This window comes from Salminus brasiliensis, chromosome 21 (assembly GCF_030463535.1).
Source record: "Salminus brasiliensis chromosome 21, fSalBra1.hap2, whole genome shotgun sequence".
In the NCBI taxonomy this organism is placed as follows: Eukaryota; Metazoa; Chordata; class Actinopteri; order Characiformes; family Bryconidae; genus Salminus; species Salminus brasiliensis.
In genome coordinates, this window is record NC_132898.1 from 11,536,994 (window position 1) to 11,560,120 (window position 23,127).

Consider the following 23,127-nt stretch of genomic DNA (forward strand, 5'->3'; position numbering starts at 1 on the left):
TTATAGACTCAACAGTGTATTTATTTCCCTTCTGAGAAAATACTGTTTTAGACATGTTTTTGGTACAATCAGCTGTTTTCACAGGTTAAAAAAAAAAAAAAAATCAAAAACCATATCTTTTTTTCTGCATTACTGTGTATGTATTATCCAAGGGACTACTTCATTACTTTTCCACTTTAAACTGTATATATGCAGTGATACTTTCTGAACTTAACTTATAATGCTCAGCAAAGCATTGATAAATTAAATCTCCTTAATTACTATTAAATAACAATTCTATAACCACACAATATAAATTAAAATGAAATGTACAAATCTTGGCATTACTTAATTTACATTTTAGTTTTCAAAAACCACATGTGCATATGTTCTACATACATGCATTCATATGTACAAAAGTAGGGGGTGCCCCCAAAATCTAGCATCTGTAACATCTGTAACGTTCACCAGACCCTTCCAGTAAATAAACTTTTGTTACATTCAGAAAATAAAAGCAAGTGTTTGGGTGTTTTCACACAATAGAACCATAAGAACAATCTGCCTAATAAGTAAGATCCATAAGGTCCATAATTTACATTTTAAAAAAATAAATAAATAAAAAATAAAACAGCAGGTAAAACATAAGGAACAGTAAAAGCACACATACACATTATAGCTTCAACATGCACTTCAGTGACCCAGTTGTTTCACAAACAGTACCTACCTTCCATTTTTTTGTAAAGGCTCCTGTTACACGAGTTGCAAATTATATTTTTTTTTACTGGTTATATGACCTTTTTATTTAGTCCAAGTAAATTAGTCAAATTATTATTTTATTCAGTTCAATTATGACAAGTCCACAATTAAAATTTAGCTAATAACTCTGAATGCTGAATCCTAAATGGCTTTCTGTAAGACACACAGTGCAAAACATACCTTTTGTTGTATCCTATACAGGGAGTAGGCACAGTAGTTGTAGTGACAATGTAAAACTCCTAACAATCAGCTTCAAAGACAGAAAAGAAAAACTACATTGAACAGAACTGACAAGTGATGTAAATAACATGTCCTTGTTATAATAGCACCTGTCTAGGGGTTGGAAATATTAGGCAGAAAAGATAAAGATCTGAGCGACTAAGCAGCAAAAGCCAAATTGTGATTGCTAGGTCATCTTCAAAACAGCAGGTCTTGTGGAGTGTTCCTGGTACGCACTAGTTAGTACCTACTAAAAGTGGCCCAAAAAAAGGACAACAGCTGGACAAACACACATGGCTCACAAATGCAGTCCATGAAGTCCCCACCTTGCAACTTATATATCTGCTGCTAATGTATTGGTGCCTTCCGAGGTCTTGTGGTGCCCACGCCTACATGAGTCAGAGCTGTTTTGGAGGCACAAGGTAAACAGACACCATTTTAGTCATAGGGTTTTAATGTTATGGCTGATGGCTGGTGTATTATTTTTTAAATTGAATATAACTGAATATTGTCTTATATTTTCTTTCAACATTTTTTGTCTAAACACAGCAGCAACAACAGTCTAGAACAGGGGTGTTTTAGGTGAAAGGACACATGACACACAGCTCAACATGGACCAGCTCAATACCTCATCTCTTCTTATTTTTTAATTATTTTTGAATAAGCTAAGCTTGTTAATGGAACATCAATCATTTTGATAAAAGGGTTCTTGTGAAACAGGGGCTGACTGCCTGAACAACTGAATTTATTTTGACAAAGGGCTACTAAAACTTTCAGCACAAGCAAAATCCAATACAGGGTTTCCGCAGCCTTGTGTAAGGCTAGTACTTTCAGTACCATACAGTGCCTATAAAAAGTTCCCCTTGTATCTCTTATAAATGACAACAAGAAAACATTTTTGTATACTTTTAAGTATGCCTATATATATATATATATATATATAATAAATCTCTTGACTGTGACTGTGACTGAACTAATTAAATGGAGGTCCAGGCAACTGATTGTAATAGTCTCACAGTTAGTGAAATGGAGATCACCTGAAGTGAAGTAAATGTGTCTTAAGTGATTGTAGTATAAAGACACCTTAGTATGAAGACAAAGTACTGTAAAAAATAACAGCAATAACGGGGGAAAATATCCCAAGGTGGTAAACACTTTTTATAAGCACTGTAGCCAAAAGGTCTGGATTTCTATCTGGCATTTGAACGTCTGGTGTTGGGTCCTGTAACCGGGGCCTTACACCGAGCTGCAGCAATCTTTAAATCGTGAAATATGCCTCATATATTTTACGTAACTGATAAGCTATCAGAAACAGTTAAGAGAAATATCCAATCAGGGATCGCATATTTTGGCTGAAAATTATTCAATAATGATACATATACTGACCCACACTGCATCAACATTTAGGGAATTATTACCTTAAAAAGTAACAGTGACAGTAAAACTATACTCCACACTATTATGGGTAAACTTTGGGTTAACATCGGGTTTACATGCACACGAAACCATGGGGGGAATCTGTATGGATCAAGGATTAACTACATCATATTACACCTCTGATCCACTGAATCAACATCCCATAATCATCATTAACTTTTTATTAAGATAAAAACTGCAATATTATTAGTGGGCTTCAGTTCCTCTAACTGAACCCAAAAGCATGCAGGTTTACAGTTTGCGAAATGCCTTGCCAACCATCTAAAGATAGAAACTTTGGTGGGTTCCATTAGAAGAGTAACTGAACTGATTCTAAGATTGACTGTCTGTTCATGCCTGTATGCCAGTAATCTGTGCAGTTTAGGGAAAGTTTTTTTTTGTCCCCAGCTCAGTCACTGAGTGTTGGGACTATAGTGCTTTAATTAGCTGTTCGTAATTTTTTAGGCAGCCACATGCACAGGGGGGCCAGATGACAACCTTTATCGGGCCATATGTTCAGCAGGTTAGGGTAGGTTCGATATTGGTCATGAGATTAACATAAAACTATTTGTATGGTGAAACCTGTTTTGATACAGCAATGTATAGTGCTATGACTAATAAATAATAAATAAATAGTAATGCTAGGGATAGCGTATGGATACTGGTGAGGTTTTTTAAACTGCAACAACTAACTCTGCACCATTTAATGTACCTCTGTGTGCCTTCATTCACATGAAAAATGAAACGTTTACAATCATACTGACAAATACAGAATAAAATGTCTATATAAATGAGTCAAAAATTTAATGGTAATAAATCCATCATGTTTGTTATTAATAGATAATAGAGCTCAAATTACTTTGTCATCATTATTGTAATTAGTTTACCAATCATTTATCAACATTCGCTTCACTGTTATGCAGCTGTGTCTCACCCTGAAGCGATTTACATGAAAGACGACGGGCTGAAGTCCGCGTTTTCTCTTATATGGCTGAGGTGTGTCATTGCACGCTCGTAAGCCATGTGCACAGATTTACGGACATTCCGTTTCTTTCCCTCCATCAAACGGAGCTTATCAACGGTGTCATCGATTCCCATCGGATGGAGTTTATCCAGCGGTAGCCACTGCCTGTTGAGTTAAATACCTGACAATGAGTCAAATCTAAAAAAACAATTTACACTTTCCCCAATTTACCCCAAATGTAGTTCAAAAGTGAAGATATTTGATGTCTGAATATGTGCTTTGTTAGTTTTTAGTGATAGTTTCGAGGCTAACATAGTGGACAAGTAATAAAAGCTTGTACCCCTACATTCAGCAATAAATAAAAATTGTTTTTCTTACCAAGTTCGCTTTGTGTCAAAAAACAACACAAGGAACAGTTTATCTTCAGTCTCAGCTCGCCGGCGTTCACCCAGTTTCAGCACTTCTTTAGGTGGCACTGGGATTGGGATGCCATTATGAAGAATTCCTTCCTTAGGCATATCTGGGTCTACCGTCTACAGAAAAGTAGCATTAGTTTATGTGTAAAAGACTACAATTATTTTTACTGTAAGAGTGGGTCATAATTAATCCTACCATCGCAGGGTATGAGGGATACCCTCTGCATTTTGCCCAAACCAAACTTAGAGGCTCCAGGTTGTCACCTTGCAGGGAACTGTTCTTTCCTAGACATCAAATGAACTCTGAGATTATTAATGAAATATCTGAGATTATAAGATCTTTTTTTTTTTTTTTTTTTATGATTATTGCTTTAAGGTGCCAGTTTTCTAATACCAAAATGAGTAATTAGAATCAAAATCATCAATGTGGTTTATGCAAATGTTTAGGCACCATACAATGTCAGGATTTGCATCCACTTTAGCAGACATCACATGTTTTTTGCAGCAGGTAAAAATCTTAATTTTTATTTTCAAATGTATCTATCAGCTTGCTGCTAAATTCTTACTCTATTTTTTAAAATGAGTTAGAATGCACATGCCTAATATGTAGAATACGTTATTCTACATTATATTAACAGCACAACCTAAAACCTTTTAAATAATGTTAAAAATCTATATTATTAATCCACTTTATCCACAGTTTAAAAAAATATTTTAATAATTTATTAATGAGGAAACAAAACATACGTATATGTATTTTCTTATGGTACTGATATTTGATATCATTCAAATTTGAATAAAATTGAGATAAAAATAATTTATTTATTAATAATAAATTTTATTTAATGTAAATATTTGATGGACTAGGGACAGGTCCTCAGGACTTAATTAAGCTTTTTTTTTTTATTCTGTACCCACCTGAATCAGCCTCTGTGTTTTCCCCCTCTGCTGCTGGGACTTTGCTTAGGGCTGGCTTTCCACGACTGCGTTTGGGAGGCGAAGAACTATTGAAATTGTAACAAAATTGTAAACAAAAAAATGCAGATGACAGTTAGGATATCTTCATGTATATGCATTGACCAAACCAATGTTAAGTGTCCTTACCAGAGGCTTTGACAAGTAGGAGAGGAACTTTCAGAGTCTGGTGAGCTATCCCTTTTTTTAAGACCATTTGTCAAGCCTAAAATAAAACAGTATTTAGAAAAATTATTTAACACTGCGGTTACTACTATTATTATTATGATGAATAATAATAATAATAAGAAGAAATATTAATAAATGTACTTCACACTCCTTTCCTTTTGCACTGGAGCTTCGGCACAAATATAGCCTACAAGTAATATGCAAATGTATAACCCACTAATTAGCCCAATGTAAACATCTCTAAATCATCATAATCTCAAACAGACTTTTTTTAATTAACGTTTCTGGTGACACGTCACTGGTGATTCACACTGCACATTAGTTCTTTCAGACAATAACGATTTTTATTTTCTGCCATACCGTTGTTTGGTACTGAGCACAGTCATACTATGCTACTAGAACATTATGTAAAATTCACTCCTGAGGAAGAATTATACAGTCTATTTCAGGTCTATTTGAGACTAACAACTCAATACGGTTTCACTTAGGCATGTTATGACTCCTTTAAATTGCAGACATTCTTGTACCATTTTGTTTAAGGGGTGAGTGGGACTGCTCTGTTTCGCTGTCAGAGCTGATGCCTCTGAAGTGTAGGTGATGCGGTGAGGGAGGGGAGGATTTTGGGGTGGGCGGAGCAGACAGTAAACTTGGATGAAGACGTTTTTCAGCTGCTTCTCCAGCATTTCCTCTGTTTTGGAGTGAAACCGGCTTGCTTTTAGACAGTCTAGCTCCGTTTTTAGCTTTTTTGAAGAGAATAGAGGTGCGGCGTCCCACCCCGTGCTTGGGTGAGGCAGGGGGGCTCTCTAAAGAGGAAACCCCGTTAACAGGTCCTGCGTCCATAGTCTGTCCATTTTCTTTTGACGTATCGTCTTCCATGTTCATCAGTCCAGCAGCTTCACTGTGACCCCTTCCTCTCCCCCTTGCACGCCCCCGGCCCTTGCCCCCCTGACGTTTCCTGGACTGGCTGGGCGTAGTGGTCCCCCCTGTCTCCAGACAGAATATTGGAGCATTTGGTGGGGCATCGCCAGGTAAAGGTGAGGAAGTGGGACATGTGGGCTCTGGAGGTTTCTGTGACAAGGATTTTGTAGGTTCTAAAAAAGGAAGAGGAACAAAAAATACTGTTATGTGAAATTAACAATATTTTGTTTGACCAATGCTAAAAAATATGTCTAGCCTATTTTACACAATTTACACAACTTTTTACACAATTTACACAATTTACACAAGTCTGACACAACGGGAAAAAAAAAACCTAAACATATACCCTCAAATGCATAACACCAGGTTTCTTTTCATTTGATCAGACAGATGTGCAAGTTACAGTTTGTTCCACAGTTTGTAAAAGTACAGTTTGTAAAAGTTGGCATGTTCAATGCACGTTTCCCTGTAATTAAAAGGAACAAAAACTGCTTACTTTGGTAATAATAAAATTAATCACCTGGAATGGCTGTATAATCCATTTTCTCATTGTGTCCTTTCTTCTCCCCCTCCCTTTTTTCCTTGGTGTTGCTGTTGAGCAGTCCTGATCTTCTTCGCTGGTGGCTGAGTTTGTGGCGGATGCTGTTGATTTCCCGTCGCAGCAGCCGCATGCGTTTAGTGCGGCCCCCACTGGTGCGCATGGACGTTACTGTTTCTAGTTTGTTCAGCAGCTCTTTCAGTTGGTCCTCTGAAGACATGTGGACTCTACTTGCTGGGTCCAGCAGCTGGTCCACTACACAAAGAGGTCACAGAGAACTGTAACTGCAAAGAACACAGACAACTGCCGGACGAACAATGCATGTCCATGGTGAATTTGGTATAATATAAAAGCTTAAACAACTAACTCTTTCAGTGGCTTTTAACGGTGGACAATGACATCTGGAGTTTGAAGAAAACATATCAGAACAAGAGGATACAGATTTCGTGAAGGAAACACAGAGTGTGCTGCTTAGGCAGTTTTCTAGTAATGCTAGGGTGTTATTAAACCACTGTATATGATGTTCTAGGTGGTTGCCAGGTGCTTGCAAATTGGTTTTTATGGTGTTCTGGGTTGCAAACCCAGAAGTTGTTAGGTGGCTGATACAGTGTTCCCTTGGGTTGCTTTGGTGTTTCTATGCACTTTTTTATGGAATCTTTAGTGGTTGTTAGCATATTTCCAAGTAGCTGCTAAGGTAACTGCTATGTTGTTGCTCTGTGATTGTTATGCTGATAGTGGCTAGATTGTTGCTAGGGTGATTATTATGATATGGTATTGATAGGGTGTTGCTAAGCAGTTCATATGTTATTTAATAGGGTGAGTAGATTGGAGTGGTTGCTCCAGTTGCTAGTATGTTGTTAGGTGGTAGCTATGGTATGGTATGCTATATGGACAAAAGTATTGGGACACCTAAAGGCATCAATAGGCATTATATGGAGTTGGTTTCCCAGTGAACATGTTTCCACTGCTCCAGAACCTAGTGGTTGTGTGTATTACACCACTCCATCCAACACTTGGCATTGTGCTTTGTGATGCCAGGCTTACATGCAGCTGCTTGGCCATGAAAACCCATGCCATGAAGCTCCCGGCCCAGCTTTTGTACTGATCTTAATGCCAATGAGTTTTGGAACTCGGCAGTTACTGAGTCAGCAGAATGTTGGTGACTTTTATAAGCTATTCACCAGAAATTAAACCAACTGACTTGTTGCAACGGTGGCATCCTATTACAGTACCCCACTCAATTTCAGTGAGCTCTTTAGACAGACCCATGCTTTTTCAAATGTACACAAAGGCAGATTGCACGGCTAGGGGCTTGATTTTATACACCTGTGGCAATGGGACTGAATAAAACACTTGAATGCAATGATGAAGAGGTGTGTCCTAATACTTTTTTTTTTTTTTTAGTGTATCTAGCAGATCGCTATAGTGTTAGAGGTGATATACGGTGTTGCCTTTCAAATATATTCTCTGCAGTAGATAAATGATTCAGTTTCGGTTTCTACGGTCAGATCAACCAGAGAGCAATTAAGTGCAACATACTTCTTGCCTTCTTATTTCTCCTAATCTCTTCCCTTAAAGTATAAAATACTATTCAGACCTACACTTCAGCATCAGAATATGTACATAATAATTCCTCGCAATATGGGTAAGTAAAAGTAAATTAATGCAAAGTAAAAATATATATACATTTAAACATCTATTGCTATTATCTATCCACACTGAACATCACATGAAAAAACATTTTTTGGCTTCATCGCCCATCCTTAGATCAAAGAAAGATTTTTCACTTGTGGTCTGAGACTCACCCTCGTCCCAACAGGACTGGCTTGTGTTCGGTTTTCCGGCTGTGTCTGGCAAATGCATTCCTGTTTTGGGGTCCAATCCAACAGAAACGGCCTGGCGCTGGGCGTGCTGCAGGATAACGCTCCCTACCTCCTGTAGCTGTGTGGCGGCCTTGTGGAACACGGTGTCCGTGGAGTTGTACTTCAGGCAGTTGGACACCATGAGGTTAAAATCTGCCTCAAGGTCCAAAACTGAGCAGTACTTATGGGCCTCCAGCTTGTCTCGCATAGTGGAAAAGTCCATAGGTTCAGAAACAAACTCCAGATAATCTGGAACCTAAAAAAACAAAAACAAGCAACACTTTTCTTAGTCAGAAACCTCTATATTTACCAGTCTGAACTGGTGTTTGTGTTTTCAAAGTATAATAATGTTCACATACTATTCTGAACTGTTTTATTTGATGAAATCGAAGAAAACTTGTTTCTGGTTCAATACAGATGATTGTTTTGGAACTCCTTACCTCCTTCAGGTTGACAGGTGAAGTGAAGATATGGGCAGTATCTTTCTCCTGCAGTTGCTCAAGTGTAGAGCGCAGCAGCACCAGAGCAGGAGTCAACTGGAACTCCATTGCCGCCTGTTGCAGCTTCATCTACATTGATGACAAAAAAGATAATTCAGTGCCAAATCAGAAATGCTAAAAATTAACTGTGGAAGTATAGGGTTAAAGGGATAGGTTGGTATTAAATATGTGTCCTAATCCCAAAAGTGCACAATAATATGAACCAGATCTTCTCAGACTGGGACTATGAGAAGTTTGTCTGTGAAGGTCCACTTCTTCGAAAAACAAACTAGAATACCACAGACTAAGTTAACTATCAATCAAAAGGGGCGGCGGGGAGGGTGTCTGGTGAAGCAAGTGGGTGCTAGTCTGAAAGTTAAGCCAGCCAACTGGCTAAGGCTAACTAACCACACACTGTGCTGACAGGACACCAAGATGACAAACACTATCAGGAAATAATTATAGTAATTATAGTAATAATTACAGTGTTTTTAGGGTCGAGAATGATCGCCAATTGTGTTTCAGCACGCCCCAAGGGTGGGTGATGCCATGTTAATCATTCCAGGCAAACTTGGTCATTCATCATCGTGTGTTAGCTGTGCTGTGTTCTGACATTCACCATACTGGGTTGAGTGATGTACTCTCAGTGTGTATCCGGTTAATGGTGTTAAAAGTCTTTACTCTGCTTACCCAATAAGGCATGTTAGTTTTACATATCGGCTAATAAAAGAAATGTCAGCTGATTGAATATTTTGGCTGAAAATTGCCTAATACCTACCTACATTTTTCCAACTCAACAAAAGAATAAGTACCTGCTCGCGCTTGAGTCTCTCTCTCTTGCGGATTAACTCGATGAGCAGGCGAGCTTTCTCCAGGTCCTGCCGCAGTTTCTGCCAGTACTTTAGCTCCTCCCTGACAGCCTGCAGCCTTGCATCCGGCTCTCTCTAGTACACACCATAAATATGTTATAACAATAAAATATTTTTAAAAAATCAGTTATCCAACATGGAGTCATAGTACTATTGATATGCAGAATGACGTTACAGTAAAATTTTAAATAAATTGTGTTCAGAAATCTGATAAATAGATGACATATTTTAATAGTTTAATAAGCAAGCTTTTGGTTTTAAACATAATATTAAATGAGAAAAATGTTCTGGTGTAGTCTTCTGTTTTCATTAAATGAAGTAAATTCCTACAATATTAAAAAAATCAAATGTAATTAATAAAGGTAGTAAAATTATTATGTCAAGTGATTCCAAACAGACAATAATGCAGAACAGAAACATCAACTCACTGGCCATTTTTACAAAGTTAAGTGATGTTTGACGCAAATCGTTTAATGGGTTTTAAGCTTTTTCCCCCCACTGTATTAAACACGTACCGAACCATGTCTCCAAACCACGTGTAAACATAAATGGGACTTTTGCATACATTTAAACCCCCCTACTGTATAGTGATACTGAGTATGATAGTTCTATCAGATTTTTCGTGTGGTGTTGCTATACACTTTGTTTACACTTGCTATATGTTTCCTGAAAGCCTTTAAAGCGTAACAAACCTGCTCAGTTTTCTGTGCTTGCAGGTGTGAGTGGAGCCGGCGGATGAGTGGTACTCCATTACGGGAATGACGCTTCAGAAGCCAGTAATTATGAAGCCTCTGCATGAACTGGTTTTTCCTCTGAACAGACACGCCAGTGCAAATCTTATTCAGCCTGCAAGGATACAGAGCACAAATCTTTTTCCTACTTTCTATTCAAATAGATCTTGGCTTTGTGCAAAGGGGTACATGGACAGCATTTGCGGTGTACACTAAGAATGTCCCAATCCAGTGATTTTTTAATGGATTGGGTATTGGCTTTTAAAGCCCAATCAACTTCTGATCCTTGGATTTAGAACCCGAAAACTACCCTAAGCACTTGTGGCCTTATTGCAGTGAAGGAAACCAGTTACCAGTTAGCAGCCACAACAAGGCTAAAGTTGTCCTCTTGCTCTATCTTTCCGTTTTACCATAAATGATGCAGCAGTAAAGTGGGATAAAGAGTTAGAATAAGAGGTTAAATTCAACCTTGTTCTAGCTGTTAACTGGTAACATCACCACTCTTATCAGCTCCTTTTTGTTTTGTTGACCAATAAGATCACAAATTAACGCTGTCTAAGTTATTTGTTGGAAAATACGTTTCTTCCTACAGCAGGTGGAAAGGTAGAACAAAAAAGTTACTTTAACTTAGCTTAGCTAAGCATTTTAAGGGAACTGGGAGCAGAAAAGTCAGGGAGGTCAGGCTGGATTATAAGATATTAAACATACTATAAGTTTAAAACAATGATTAAAAAAACTTTAAATAACTAACTTTAGAATGCCTAATTACAGAAACTGTTCTCTAAAATACAGTGATTTTACTAGGGTTTACTAATCTTAACAGAATATCTTACTTAAGCTGTTTGGCTGTAATATTATTTTTATTTAAACACAAAGATCGGATCAGATTAATATTGGCTAACAATCAGCGTTAGGGTACTTGGAACAGATCGGGGGCTAAGAAAATGTATCTGACCCACCAAATGGAAATCTGAATGTGGTTACCTCCTCATTTTCTAACTGATGCATTGGGCCCTCTACCAGTGAAGTTTCAAAGTTTCATTCAAAAACACTCAGGCACTCTAGGCTTGCATGTCACTGTATGGTAGCTTAACCGAATTTGAGTGGGAGTCATTGTAAGAAACGTTGCTACTAAACTAAATAAATCAGTAGAGAATGCCTTATTATAGAAACTGATACTCAGGAGATTAAGAGACTCGTATCAGATGGGAGGGCAATCCTTAATAAATACAGAAGGACATGAAATATGTATTTTGTTTGCTAGCTTACAGTTGGTGCCTACAGTTTTGTTGAAAGGTAAATGTAAATGTGTTTTTTTGGCCAAAATATCAGTTTAACTTGCCTGTAGGATGGAATTTGGGGAACGAGGAGAAGCGGAACTCCTGTTTTACGTGAAACTCCATCAGCACTTTTCCTTGTCTTCTTTTGCTGTGGTGTGGGTGGAGCCTTTTTGTTCCCGCGCTGGTTCTGCTGGACTATAGGGCCTAGTGTGTATGACCTTTGACCTCTGTTATTCCTACCCCCTGCAAAACCTCCATCCTCATCCCCTTCAGCTGCAGCTGGAGAGTGGCTACCACAGTAGGCTGTTTTTTTCACCGTAAACGTAGTGCCATTGGTGCCCGTCTCACGCACTGGATCAATTTTCATGAACAGTCCAGCTCTCTGGGCACACGTCACATGAAATGCCCTGTAGCAGTTAGCTTTGTGACACTGGATAGATGCCCCCCTCCCTCTCTGCTTGCACAGGTAGCAGGTCAGCTTCCACCTCGCAGGGGGAATGTTATTAACACCCTCTATTGGTTCTAGAAACACTGTGTTAGCGAAACACACTTCAGGGATCCAGATGGCGCACACCACATGTGCCCAGCGCCCATCGCTTGTTTGTTTAAAGGCACCGCCACGGTTTGGACAGAGAACACAGTCCACAGGCCTGGATGGAGACTGCAAGCAACGACGGCACAGCCACTGACCCTCTGGAATATAGGGCACTCCATAACATTCCTGATCAGAAACAGAATCAATATGTTAGACAGATATATTTAAGTGCAAGGGTAAAAACACTGTAACATTCAAAAAGATATAATCATAAAGAATGTAAAAAGAAATCATACATTATTGTTTTAACAAGGTATTATTATCTTGGTTAAAACACTTTCTTTAATCAATAAGACAAGGAGAGTGTCAACAACCTAACACTACGGTGCAAATGAGAATGAGTATGAGAATATGAGGATGTGCCTTACTATCACAGAAGTCACTGAATTGGGGTGAGTAAGCAGCTTTACGCAATTAAATTAAATAGTTACTTTGGTAACAGCCACTGACAGTAGAAACTAATTTACTGTTCATTCACAAACCTGTTATTTATTAATTTCATTCAAACTAAAAGTGTTTCAGAATATGAACAAAAAATAAAGTTTAATATATGCTGGGTGAAATAATGTTACACATTACCACTATGGATGCACCGACTTTTTCTGCATATCGGCTGATACCATACTGATCCAATACCACTACTGAATAAAAAGAAAACATATACCACCATGTGGGAGAGATTATGTTTTTGTAAAACAAAATATAACCATAGATATAAATTAACCCAATTTTTATTTATTTGTTAGTAAATTAACAATATGCTGGACCATGGTACAGTGTTGTCTGGGCTCAGGACTTTAATTCTGAAATTTGTTATCTGTGAGACCAAAAAGTAGCTAGTAGCTCCTCCCTTTTCGGTTCTTCTTATATGCAACATTATTAACATTATTACCCCTCCTCCTCCCTTTCGGCTGTCCTCCATTACAAGCGTAAGTCTCCAACCGAACAGTTTAGCTCTGGTCTCTCTGAATCACAGAAAAATTCTGATTCAGTAAGGCTGTTGCTTTTAAAAAAAAAATTGGGGACAAGGGATTTAAATTTGAAATATACTGATATTTAGTAAAGAAACAATCTGTTGCCTGCATGTGTGCCCGTGTGTGTGTGTGAGAGAGTCCCCCCCCTCTCGCCTCTCCTCCCTGCGAGGCTCGAGTAAACAGAGGAGGCTGCTAAAGGCGAGGTGTGTGGATTTTAGTGTTTTTTTCCGATCAGGATTACTTGCTAATATTTGATGACAGATTGAGGGCACACTGGTTAGCAAGGATAAGTCCTGCTGTCTACTACAATATTTGTGTTATCACAATCTGTCTGATCCTTATTTATGAAGCCTAGAACACCGGCGGAGCAGGAATTGTGTTCAGTAAATGGACAGTATCGGTATCCTAGTCCTAGTATCGGATCGGTGCATCCCTATTTACCAAATTTATCATACCTAATAGATGAGACGGTTTTAAAACATTGCTGTTAAGTTCCACTGGCTGGTTAAAGGCAGATATAAAAAGAGCCGCCTATGATACAGAGTACATTTTAGGACATCCTCAGCATCAGGATTCACACAGCAGACTAAAAGTAAAAGCTGATCAGTGGCCTCATACTTTACCATTTGATTTGCACTTATTTTTATTAATATTATTATTTATTTTATTATTCAGCATTTATGGTTAGCTGTAGTAGTCATCAGCTATTGCATCACTGGTGTTTCTGAAAGAGTCAGCATATATACCTACTTACAGAGATAGACTTACAGAATGATAACAACACACTTCTACTTCTGGAACCTTTTAAATGAGCCCCAACTTTGAAGAGAACATGGAGCTAAGGAATACAGTGTGAGTTTTATCATTAGCAAAAATGCTGTAAATTTTCCACACGGTAATTTAAATAAGAGCACTCTCTTACTGATACAGGTCTAATTGATGATAATTGTAACTCTGTACATTCCTGTTAATCTTCATAATTTGACGACTTACAAAAACACAAAAAGAATTTTAGATCACAAAAAATCCCTGACTTTAACTATATTAGTGCATATTTCTAGTATGCGCTTGCTATTATTTGTACCTCAACAGCCACAACAGCCATTAAAGACAGCTCTTGTTCCCTATCCCTTGCCAACACACCTGCAGCTGGTTTCCCTTGGAAAAAGCTGAGGGAAAAACTTTATGTTACGATTTACCCGTTATATCAGAGTAAAACAACATGTTCAAAAGAAGTTAAATATAATCATATAAAATAGTACAGAACCAACATCATGAAAAGGAAAAATATGGACCTTTTTGTCAGTGAAACATACTCTGAATCTCTCGGAAACTGAAACTCTGCATTCTTTAATGGGGAAAATAATTGATATGAAAACAACGTTTATTTATTCTAACCTGATGCACTGCCAGGTTGCAGATGTCACAGAATAGTATAACGTTGCTGTTGAGGCATTCGTCATCCATGCAGACACAACAGTATGCATCCTCATCTATAGTATTTTGAGACAGGGCCTGGCTCCTGGATTCCAGAATAGACTCCCGCTCCAGCCGGTCAATCAGCAACTCAAAAGTGTTGGGTGGGACAGAGGCATGGCCGTCTGAAACTCGCTTCTGATTGACCATCTCCAGCCAGGCCATGTCTTCCTCATCCATATCGTACTCTGCCTCCATCTCTAGCTCTTCTGATGTCTTTTCCACATATCGGTAATAGGCCACAGGAAGAGGCGGAGCCTCAGAAGAAGTGAAAGTGTCTAGTTTGCGAAAAGTGGGCTTAGGCAAAGGTCCTTCAAGCTGAGTTTGGTGGATCTGGGGGTGAGAAAACTGCTGAGAACCAAAACGTCTTGCCCTGCCACCTCCATTTTTGCCATCTTTCCTCCTACCTTTGTTAGAAGAAGTGTGCATTTGACGGCCACGGTTGTCATGCTCACTGTTTTCTTTGTTACTGTTACACTCTTGCACTTCCTGTGCCAGCATTTCATCCTCAGTAATGACCACGAGTGGGTCAAAAATATTGATTCGGTGAATCCTCCCCTCCAGTTCCACCTCAACCATCTTCTGAGACTGAGCATAGGTTAGCGTTTCTCGAGTCACGGAGAAGTTCACCCTGCATGGGGATGGTGGACGAAGTAGAATGTCCAGTTCTGATTGACTTGAGGCTGTAGCACTGCCCCTGCCCCTTCCTCTGCCCCTGCTTGATGCAGCCTGACCCCCACGTCTCTTTAGCTTCCTCATTTGAATTTTTTTCTTGTTGTCTACCTAAAAAAAAAAGAAAGAAAAAAAAATGTCTTTATTGATTTGGCTGCTGTAGCAGAAGAACATAGAATATAATAACTATATATACACACATTCTGTGTTATTCTGTTACTGTTATATCAATGAAGTATATTTTAGGGACTGACAATATAAACATTGTGTGGCTAATAAAATTTGTATTGTTGTAACTTATCATAAAGGTCATTAATTGGGTTAGAAAAATAATGGGGGAGACAGTAATTTTAACTTTCAGTTTGAAGGCAATCTGTGTTACTGATACTTTTGTATTAGTGACTTTTTTGACACAATCTGTTTGCTGTATTTGTGACTAATTTTAACACTGCCTGTTTGAATTGACACGGTCAAAATAAGTAAAGAGATTGCCTCTGAACTGTTTTTTGTTCACTACATTACACTTTAAAAATTCATATTGGAGGCTGACATACTTCAAACTTCAGCCTGTGTTCACTCCCTTACGTCACACAAATATAGCTCTGCTCTCCACCTACACACCAGAGTAATGTCACTGCAGATGTGTAGCCTTGCTTAATGTGTTGCTCTCGTGGCACAATGTTTACAAACCATAACAGTTCTATCCATGTGCTTCGTTCACCTAACAGAGAACTACTCAGCCTGTATGTTTTCATGTTTTCTGCTGCTCTGCATCAAGATTTAGGAAAGTATTACTGTATAAAGAAAAGGCGGCAGTAAAACTATATTCCACATAATTATGGTTACACTTTGGCTGTTCACATCTGCTGTTCACATGCACCCCAAACTGCTGAAAGTGATCCGTAAGACCACAATTTTAGTGGGCTAATATTATTTATATGTAAAATAAAACTAAAAACCCAAAAACTAAGTTTTTTTTCTCATTCTAAAATCACATTCTGTGAGATTTGGTGTATGGATATGATGATAAACTATTGTCTGCAAAATTGAAAACTGCAAAAACCTTTGTTCATGTGTCAACTATTACATAAACATTGGACAAGAATGGTGTTCATGGACGGAAACCATGAAAGGGCACTCTGTGGATGGGTAAGATGGCCTTCTCTCATCACTGCACTGTCCGTAAAAATTGACTCTATTGTAGCCTAACGGGCTATGCCCTGTAATAATTCACAGTTTTAACAGCTAAACAGAATGGAAGTCCTTTACATACATAGGCTGAAAATATGGTTCATCAGTTTGGCCCTACATTGTCAGTAAAAAGGTACTGTAAATATTTTGGTTCACCAAAGTACAACTGATGTAAATGTACCATCAGAGGTAGGGTTGGGCCGTATCCACTTTTTTTATACCATCATACTGTCTACATTTATGTGGCTTCTGTACCACCACAACCTGCCTTATTTTAAAACTGACAATGATCAAATACAAGGTTGAGTCTGCTCACAGAGTGAAAAACAAGCACATTTTTTTATTTGTCACTGAACAAATGTTAAAGCGTCAGTCTGACAACTGCGAGTGTTAAACTGCTCTGAATCAGAAGAGAGAAGCTGGTTAGTATTAGCTCAGTTAGCAGGATAACAATGTCATTGTCTCCCTACAGAACAAATTCAGGTCTGGCTGACAGAAAGCCTACTTATAAACTTTCTGATTGAGTGACTGCTGTTAAAAGGACAGAAAATTGTATAGCTCACTTTGCTGAGCTAGCTCAGCTACAGCTTCACCAAATATCAGACAGCTAGAGGATATAGCAGCATAGCTAAGAGTGCAGAGTCGAGGGAATGGTTTTAGGAGTGCTGTCAATTGTTTTTAGGCACATTTGATATTCAGGTTTGCTTGATTCTCCCTTTTAAACAAACTCACAGCGTTGTTAACTCACAACAACGGTCCCAACTTTTTAAAGCATGACATCACCAATCAGTGAGCTCCCACAGCACCTCCACTCTGTGGCTATTTTAAATGCACATGGGGGAATAGGCTTATTTGGCTGTGAACTAGACGGACATAGAACAGAAATCTGACACATTAGACACGTACAGTATTACAGTCATACCGTCCAACCCTAATCAGAGGTACAACACAGCTCACAATTGGAGGTACATAATTTCCAAGGAAAAGTGTGAATATATGTACTGTATCTGGAGCCGAGACAGAGTGTATGATGGCAATGTAACTTTCTAACAAAAAAAGAAAAGTTACCGTATCTTTAGGAGTATTCTTAAGGTGTACCACAGTTTTATAATAGAAGTACCTTTTTCTGAGAGTGTACTCTGTAATACATATACTGTATTTATATTTTATGACTTGACATATGACACAGATGCATAGATACATATTAAACAATGTACATAATTAGATATATAGTAACATGCTAATAGACAGCAGATATTAGATTTCATATATTAGATATATTGGTGCATATTAAAAAAAACATCCTGTGAAAGGGGGACAGAAAATAACTGGCCAGTAGCTGTTACTTTAATGTTTACAGTGAATTTGTCTGCAAAATGCAAATGTAAAATGTAAACTTCATGAAATGCTGCAATGTATGAAATGTATAACATGTTCACTACTGAGCTGGAGAAACACATATCTCCACATAAACCTGGCCAGCTCCATGTCCCTCAGCCAGTAGTCCTAGTAACATAATAATTATGCTTCCTCCCGCGCCAACCAATCCGCAATCGGGAACGATGCATGTGACTCGTGTGAACCAATCATGGTGTAGCGATGTCTGATTTTCCCCTGCTATTTGACGTAGTTTGGTTGCAGAGCGCTAAATACCAATCCAGGAGCAAGACGGGGTGAAAGTCAGCCATTTTAAGGGCGCAGAGAGCCAGTGGCTATCTGAACATCATCACCAAGAACAAACCACCCGTTAGTGGCCTTGAATACTGCAAACAAAGGCATAATCAGCGCAGCTCGTGCACAGCTCTTGTAGATGGCGTGTCTGTGATAGTGCATGTAGAAAAAAGAGCAGAAGGGGCCGTTCATGTAACTTACACCGCCTGTGCCTGTGTCTGGAAGTGTGTGTAATGCACTGAACGCCATGCAAATGCAAGTGCAAGTTGCATAAAATGCATTTGCACTACAGCGTTTAAAAGCTGCACCAGAGCAGAATAACACTTACTGTGTCTTGGTCACCAAGCAAAGCCGCTCGTGCCATCCAGCCATTCTTCAACGTCCAACATGCACAGTCTCTCCTTTTCTCGTCTGAACGCCTAGAAAACGCCGTGCTTCTGCGCGCGGGTCCCTATGCACCAGCATCACTTGTGCGGGACGCACGTTACCCGGGCCGTGAATTAATATTGGCACCCCCAATGCCGCGCTAAAAGAGGAGAAGAAGGAGGGTATAAAGACAGTGAAAAAAGGGAGAAAACCCCTCTCCCTGCCCCCTTTACCGCTCGAGCCGCGGACTCACCGCGCGCCACGCTCGCACTGCATTCTGATTGGTCGAACCCTCTACCGAACTCCGCCCTCAGCCAATGCGGAGCAAGCGCGAGCACAAAAACAGCGCGCGATACTTCCCTGTTGTGTTCGCGCGCCTTTTAGGATCCGGGTTTTATTTACGCTTGAAAAAAGATAATAAAATCAAAAATCACAATCACAAAAAATACAGAAAAGTTAAAAAACACATTGAAAAATAAAAATGAAACAAACAAACACTTACACAAGAAAATAACAATGGAAAAATACATACAGTAAAGATTATTAGCTTTTTGCACTATATGTCTTTTAGCTAAAATGTTAATTTAGCATTGTAGGTGAAACGTCCATTTCTGGGATCTCCTCTGTTCTCTCACTGTATTTGACTTACTCCACCCCCTTAAAATCATTGGCTTTCTGTAAACCTCATCAGTCTTATATTCTCTGTGGTCGTGTTCTCTCGCAGTTTGACCAGTTTGAGACTGACCCAGTGTGGAGTAACTCTACGAGCAATATGGTGAGTGTTGTGGTGTGTCCTAGTCTTTTATATTCGTTAATTTGTTAATTTGTTCGTATTTAAATATTTGAAATGAAGACTGATGTAGGCTTAAGATAAACATAAATTTACTATTTCTATAAATATTTGTATTGAAGTAATAAATCAAGTCAAAATATCAACATTGATATATTCTGTATGAGTATGTACATTGCCCTTTGTATTTTTACATTCCTGAGTTATGAAAGCTATGAAAATCATTTACTTAATTTTTCCAAAAAAATCATTCTTATTTTTTTTATTCTAGGTGATTTTTAACAGCATGTTGACTCTACTCGCCTTCACTGCATCCACTGCAGTCCTCCTGCTATCACACTCTTGCACTGCAGGTAATTTTTTTTTCTATAAGCACTGCTGCATCAAAGTGTAATTTAGGGGTTATAGTTATTTATATCATGTATTACAGCTCTAGGTCACTCTATAAAAAAACAAATAATAATAAAAAAATAGTCCAAAAGACTCACTGTAAACCAAATGTATTGTGAATGTAAAAATAATGCATTATTATTATTATTATTATTATTATTATTATTATGTTTATTATTATTCTAAGCCATCATCAATAAATTAGGCTATACAAAACACTTATTTCTGGTCCGTCCGCAGATGTCTATGTGCACTTTCAGTAACGGCGGTTACGAGCATCTCTCGGCCAGTCCATCTTGTTATCCCTGCAGGACATGCCGAAGTTTTACAGGCTTGTCATATAATAAATGGCCAAAACTGTCAACTGGGCAGAGCTTCAAAGTTGGAGACTGCATCCTGCTTGGCACACTTCTGACAGAGAGGAAGCTAGCCAACTGCCTCTTTCACATAAAAAAGTTATAAAATCAAAATGCCTTGAACAAGAGGGCCAGTGTTTTTAAGGCTGGCCAAGCAGTGACCACACTGATGTCTATAATACTTTTCAATAGGAGGAGCTGATGGGTGTCAAGATCACTCCAAGGAGCCAAATTCTGGGCTTTTGATGGTCTTTGACTGCCCTTCTACCCTCACCACCCCCACTTTTATGATCCGTTCAATAACAACAGCAACCAGAATTAGTCACAGCCCAGCCCGGGTAAATAAATCCCTGTTTCTGAGCAATTTAGCATGTGGCAGGGACTGCAGGAAGCCACTGGTTCCGGAAACCCATGCAGTCAAAAAGGGCATCCCTCTTACTATCTCCGTGTGACAGTATGATGTGGCTTATTATGGATGATGTACAAAAAGGGCCTGTGCTGGCTGAGCCTACTTTGAGCTAGGGGTTCTATTTGTGTTTGCATAAGCAGGAAGTGATGGGACAGAGCCAGAAATAGCAGCAGCACTAAGTTGGCAGATGCATAAAGCAATCCATGAGATTTTAACCTGTCTTTCACTCTGAGGTCATTACAAGAAATCTTTCTTTAACCTTTACAGTATTAAGTGGGATTTTAATTTTCCGTTTTTGACATAAATGATTTACATAAATAACATACTTCTATACATTCTGTTTTGGTGTAAAATATTTATCCTTGCTGAATTCAGACCTTTGTGTCTGGAGGAATGGTTTTGACTTCCCCCCTTGGTCCTGTGGTGCCCTGAGAACTTGAAAGTGGGCCCCCCCATTAACTTTACCACTAAACAAAATTTGTCCTAACACAAACATGCAATCAGCGCAAATGCAAGAATGCTTAGTGACTGCCTGTACAGAGCTAGCAATTTCGACATAAACCACAACAACTAACAAAAAGCAGCATTAATAAGCGGAATCAAAAACTACACCAGATACTTTTAGCAAACCCGAAACTTGACTTTTGAAGTTAGCCACTGGAATTCTGCTATTGTACTATGGAAATATGGTGGATCTGCACGAAACCTCTTGTGAGAACTGCATGACACTGGATAACTTTATTCATATATGTGTAAAATCTGGTAATATTACTGATCACTTAACATATGTTGGTCAATTTAGATTTCGGGTCTGTATCTCTCAGCTTATCAACAAATGCGTGTTAATAGCTGTCCATTTGGAGGAAGCCCCAAGCGCGATTTAAAATGATACAGGTAGTGTAAAACTGATCTACATTCCCACCTGTAGGGGGAGTGCAGTAGCAAAAAAAGACCAATTCCGACATAATGCATCTTTAGAGCATGGATCAATTTAACGTCCCATGCTAGTTTTTAGTGAAACCACCATTACAGATTATGTAAAATGTAATTTTTCGTTCAGTCAACCCTGTTACCTAAACACATCCACCCTTTTGTAGGCATGTTTTCAAAAGGAAGTTGCATCATCTAAGAAAAAGAAAAGTAATTGCTCTTATTTTTTATCTTTATTTCCAGTGATGTTGTGATACTGATTGACAAGGCCACTTTTAAAGTACACTGCCGCCTACATTATCGAAACATAATATAAAAAAAATATTATATCATCTAAAAATATTAAATAAATAAATGTAGAAACATTCTAATGTATGTATACAATTGTATTCAAATGTGTTAAAAAAGTTTATAATTTTTTAACATGAACATACAAGGTACAAGCTTCCACATGTGGAATAATGAAACTGTAAGTTAGCTTTGATACTGTGGTTGGATACTGTTACTGTGGTTCTTTGTTTCTTACTCCAGCAAAGTCAGAGTTGATAGTAACTACAATAAAGGTGAGTTTAAGTCAAGAATACATCCACACACACACATTGTATTATCATTAGGCATTGTAGGTATTCTCTCACAAGTAATGTTTATGTTTCAAATTTAGCAAGATCCATATACCATGGCGAAGGGCTCTCAGTTAGAGGGCTACTGCATGGACCTGCTGTCTGAGTTAGCAAAAAAACTGGGCTTCAAGTATAAAGTCCATCTGGTGAAAGACAGCGCCTATGGCAGGGTGGACGAGAGTGGAAGCTGGAATGGAATGATTGGAGAAGTCGTAAGAGGGGTAAGTGAGTGCAATAGGTAGATAGAAAGACAGATCAGCCATAACATTAAAACGAACTGCCTAATATTCTATAGGTTCAAATCAATGAGCACAGAGTGTCCATGACACTGTTGTCTGTTCACTGTTTGTACTTCCTTGAAATACTTTTGGTAAGTACTGACCACTGCATACCAGAAAAAACCCACAAGATCTGCCTGATATTTTGAAGACGTCCTGAACCTGCCATCTAGCCATCACAATTTGGCCCCTTTAAAATCACGGTTTCTTATGCTTACACATTTTTCTTGCTTCCAACACATCACACATCATTGTGAATTTTCCCATTGTGGGACTAATAAAAGATTTTCTTATCAACTTCAAGAATTGACTGTTCACTTGCTGCCTAATATGTTTAGCTGCCTTGATGTATCACCCCTTATTGTTTTTCAATTCACCTCAGTGTTTATAACATTATGGCTAATCAGTGTAGATAGACTGACAGCTTGATAGATAGATGTCAATATTGGGGTATTACTTTAAAAGGTAAGGCATTATTTCATTATAAAATTGCTTATTACTTCTCACTTCTTACTTTCTAAAACTCAGACATTGTCAATAAGAAAAAGATATGAACAGCTACTAAGAGAACACCAATTGTCTCTAGTTACTATGCTGATTTAAGTAGGTGCTATGCAGTTACTAAGCAGCAGCATTGCATTCCAGGTGGTTGCTATGCAATTGCTAGATGGTTGCTGTGAAGTTGCTAAGCAGTTGCTGTGGTATTCCAGGTAGATGAGAGCATATTGTAGGATATTAGGTGGTCTTTAGGTGGTACATAGGGCACCAATAACCAGGTGCCATATTATATCTGCAAGAGTGTTTCTAGTGTACTAGCATTAAGAAGAGGAGGGATCCTT

General features: G+C 38.5%; 2 protein-coding genes across 5 annotated transcripts in view; one reads left to right on the top strand and one right to left on the bottom strand.

Annotated features, from left to right (window-relative positions):
• brpf3a (bromodomain and PHD finger containing, 3a) lies at positions 1-18,613 on the bottom strand. Of its 4 annotated transcripts, XM_072665535.1 has the most exons (15): positions 18,478-18,613; positions 14,538-15,398; positions 11,633-12,291; positions 10,252-10,405; positions 9,503-9,634; positions 8,652-8,780; positions 8,155-8,467; positions 6,332-6,604; positions 5,421-5,984; positions 4,855-4,930; positions 4,669-4,754; positions 3,947-4,035; positions 3,713-3,867; positions 3,305-3,499; positions 1-1,358 (listed from the first exon to the last, which is right to left on the bottom strand). In XM_072665535.1, the coding sequence occupies exons 1-14, from the start codon at positions 18,511-18,513 to the stop codon at positions 3,316-3,318; spliced, it is 3,711 nt and encodes a 1,236-aa protein (XP_072521636.1). In that variant the 5' UTR covers positions 18,514-18,613; the 3' UTR covers positions 1-1,358; positions 3,305-3,315. The 4 variants fall into 4 exon arrangements, with proteins under 4 accessions (XP_072521636.1, XP_072521635.1, XP_072521637.1 ...); XM_072665534.1 differs by having other exon boundaries at positions 1-3,499; XM_072665536.1 differs by lacking the exon at positions 18,478-18,613 and having other exon boundaries at positions 1-3,499; positions 14,538-14,948; positions 15,023-15,100.
• Positions 18,603-23,127, top strand: part of LOC140543404 (probable glutamate receptor) — an 11,979-nt gene continuing 7,454 nt past the window's right edge. Inside the window, exons 1-3 of the mRNA XM_072666523.1 lie at positions 18,603-18,644; positions 19,240-19,290; positions 22,052-22,231. Of these exons, the coding sequence (XP_072522624.1) occupies positions 18,603-18,644; positions 19,240-19,290; positions 22,052-22,231 (273 nt within the window). The remainder of the gene's footprint in view (positions 18,645-19,239; positions 19,291-22,051; positions 22,232-23,127) is intronic.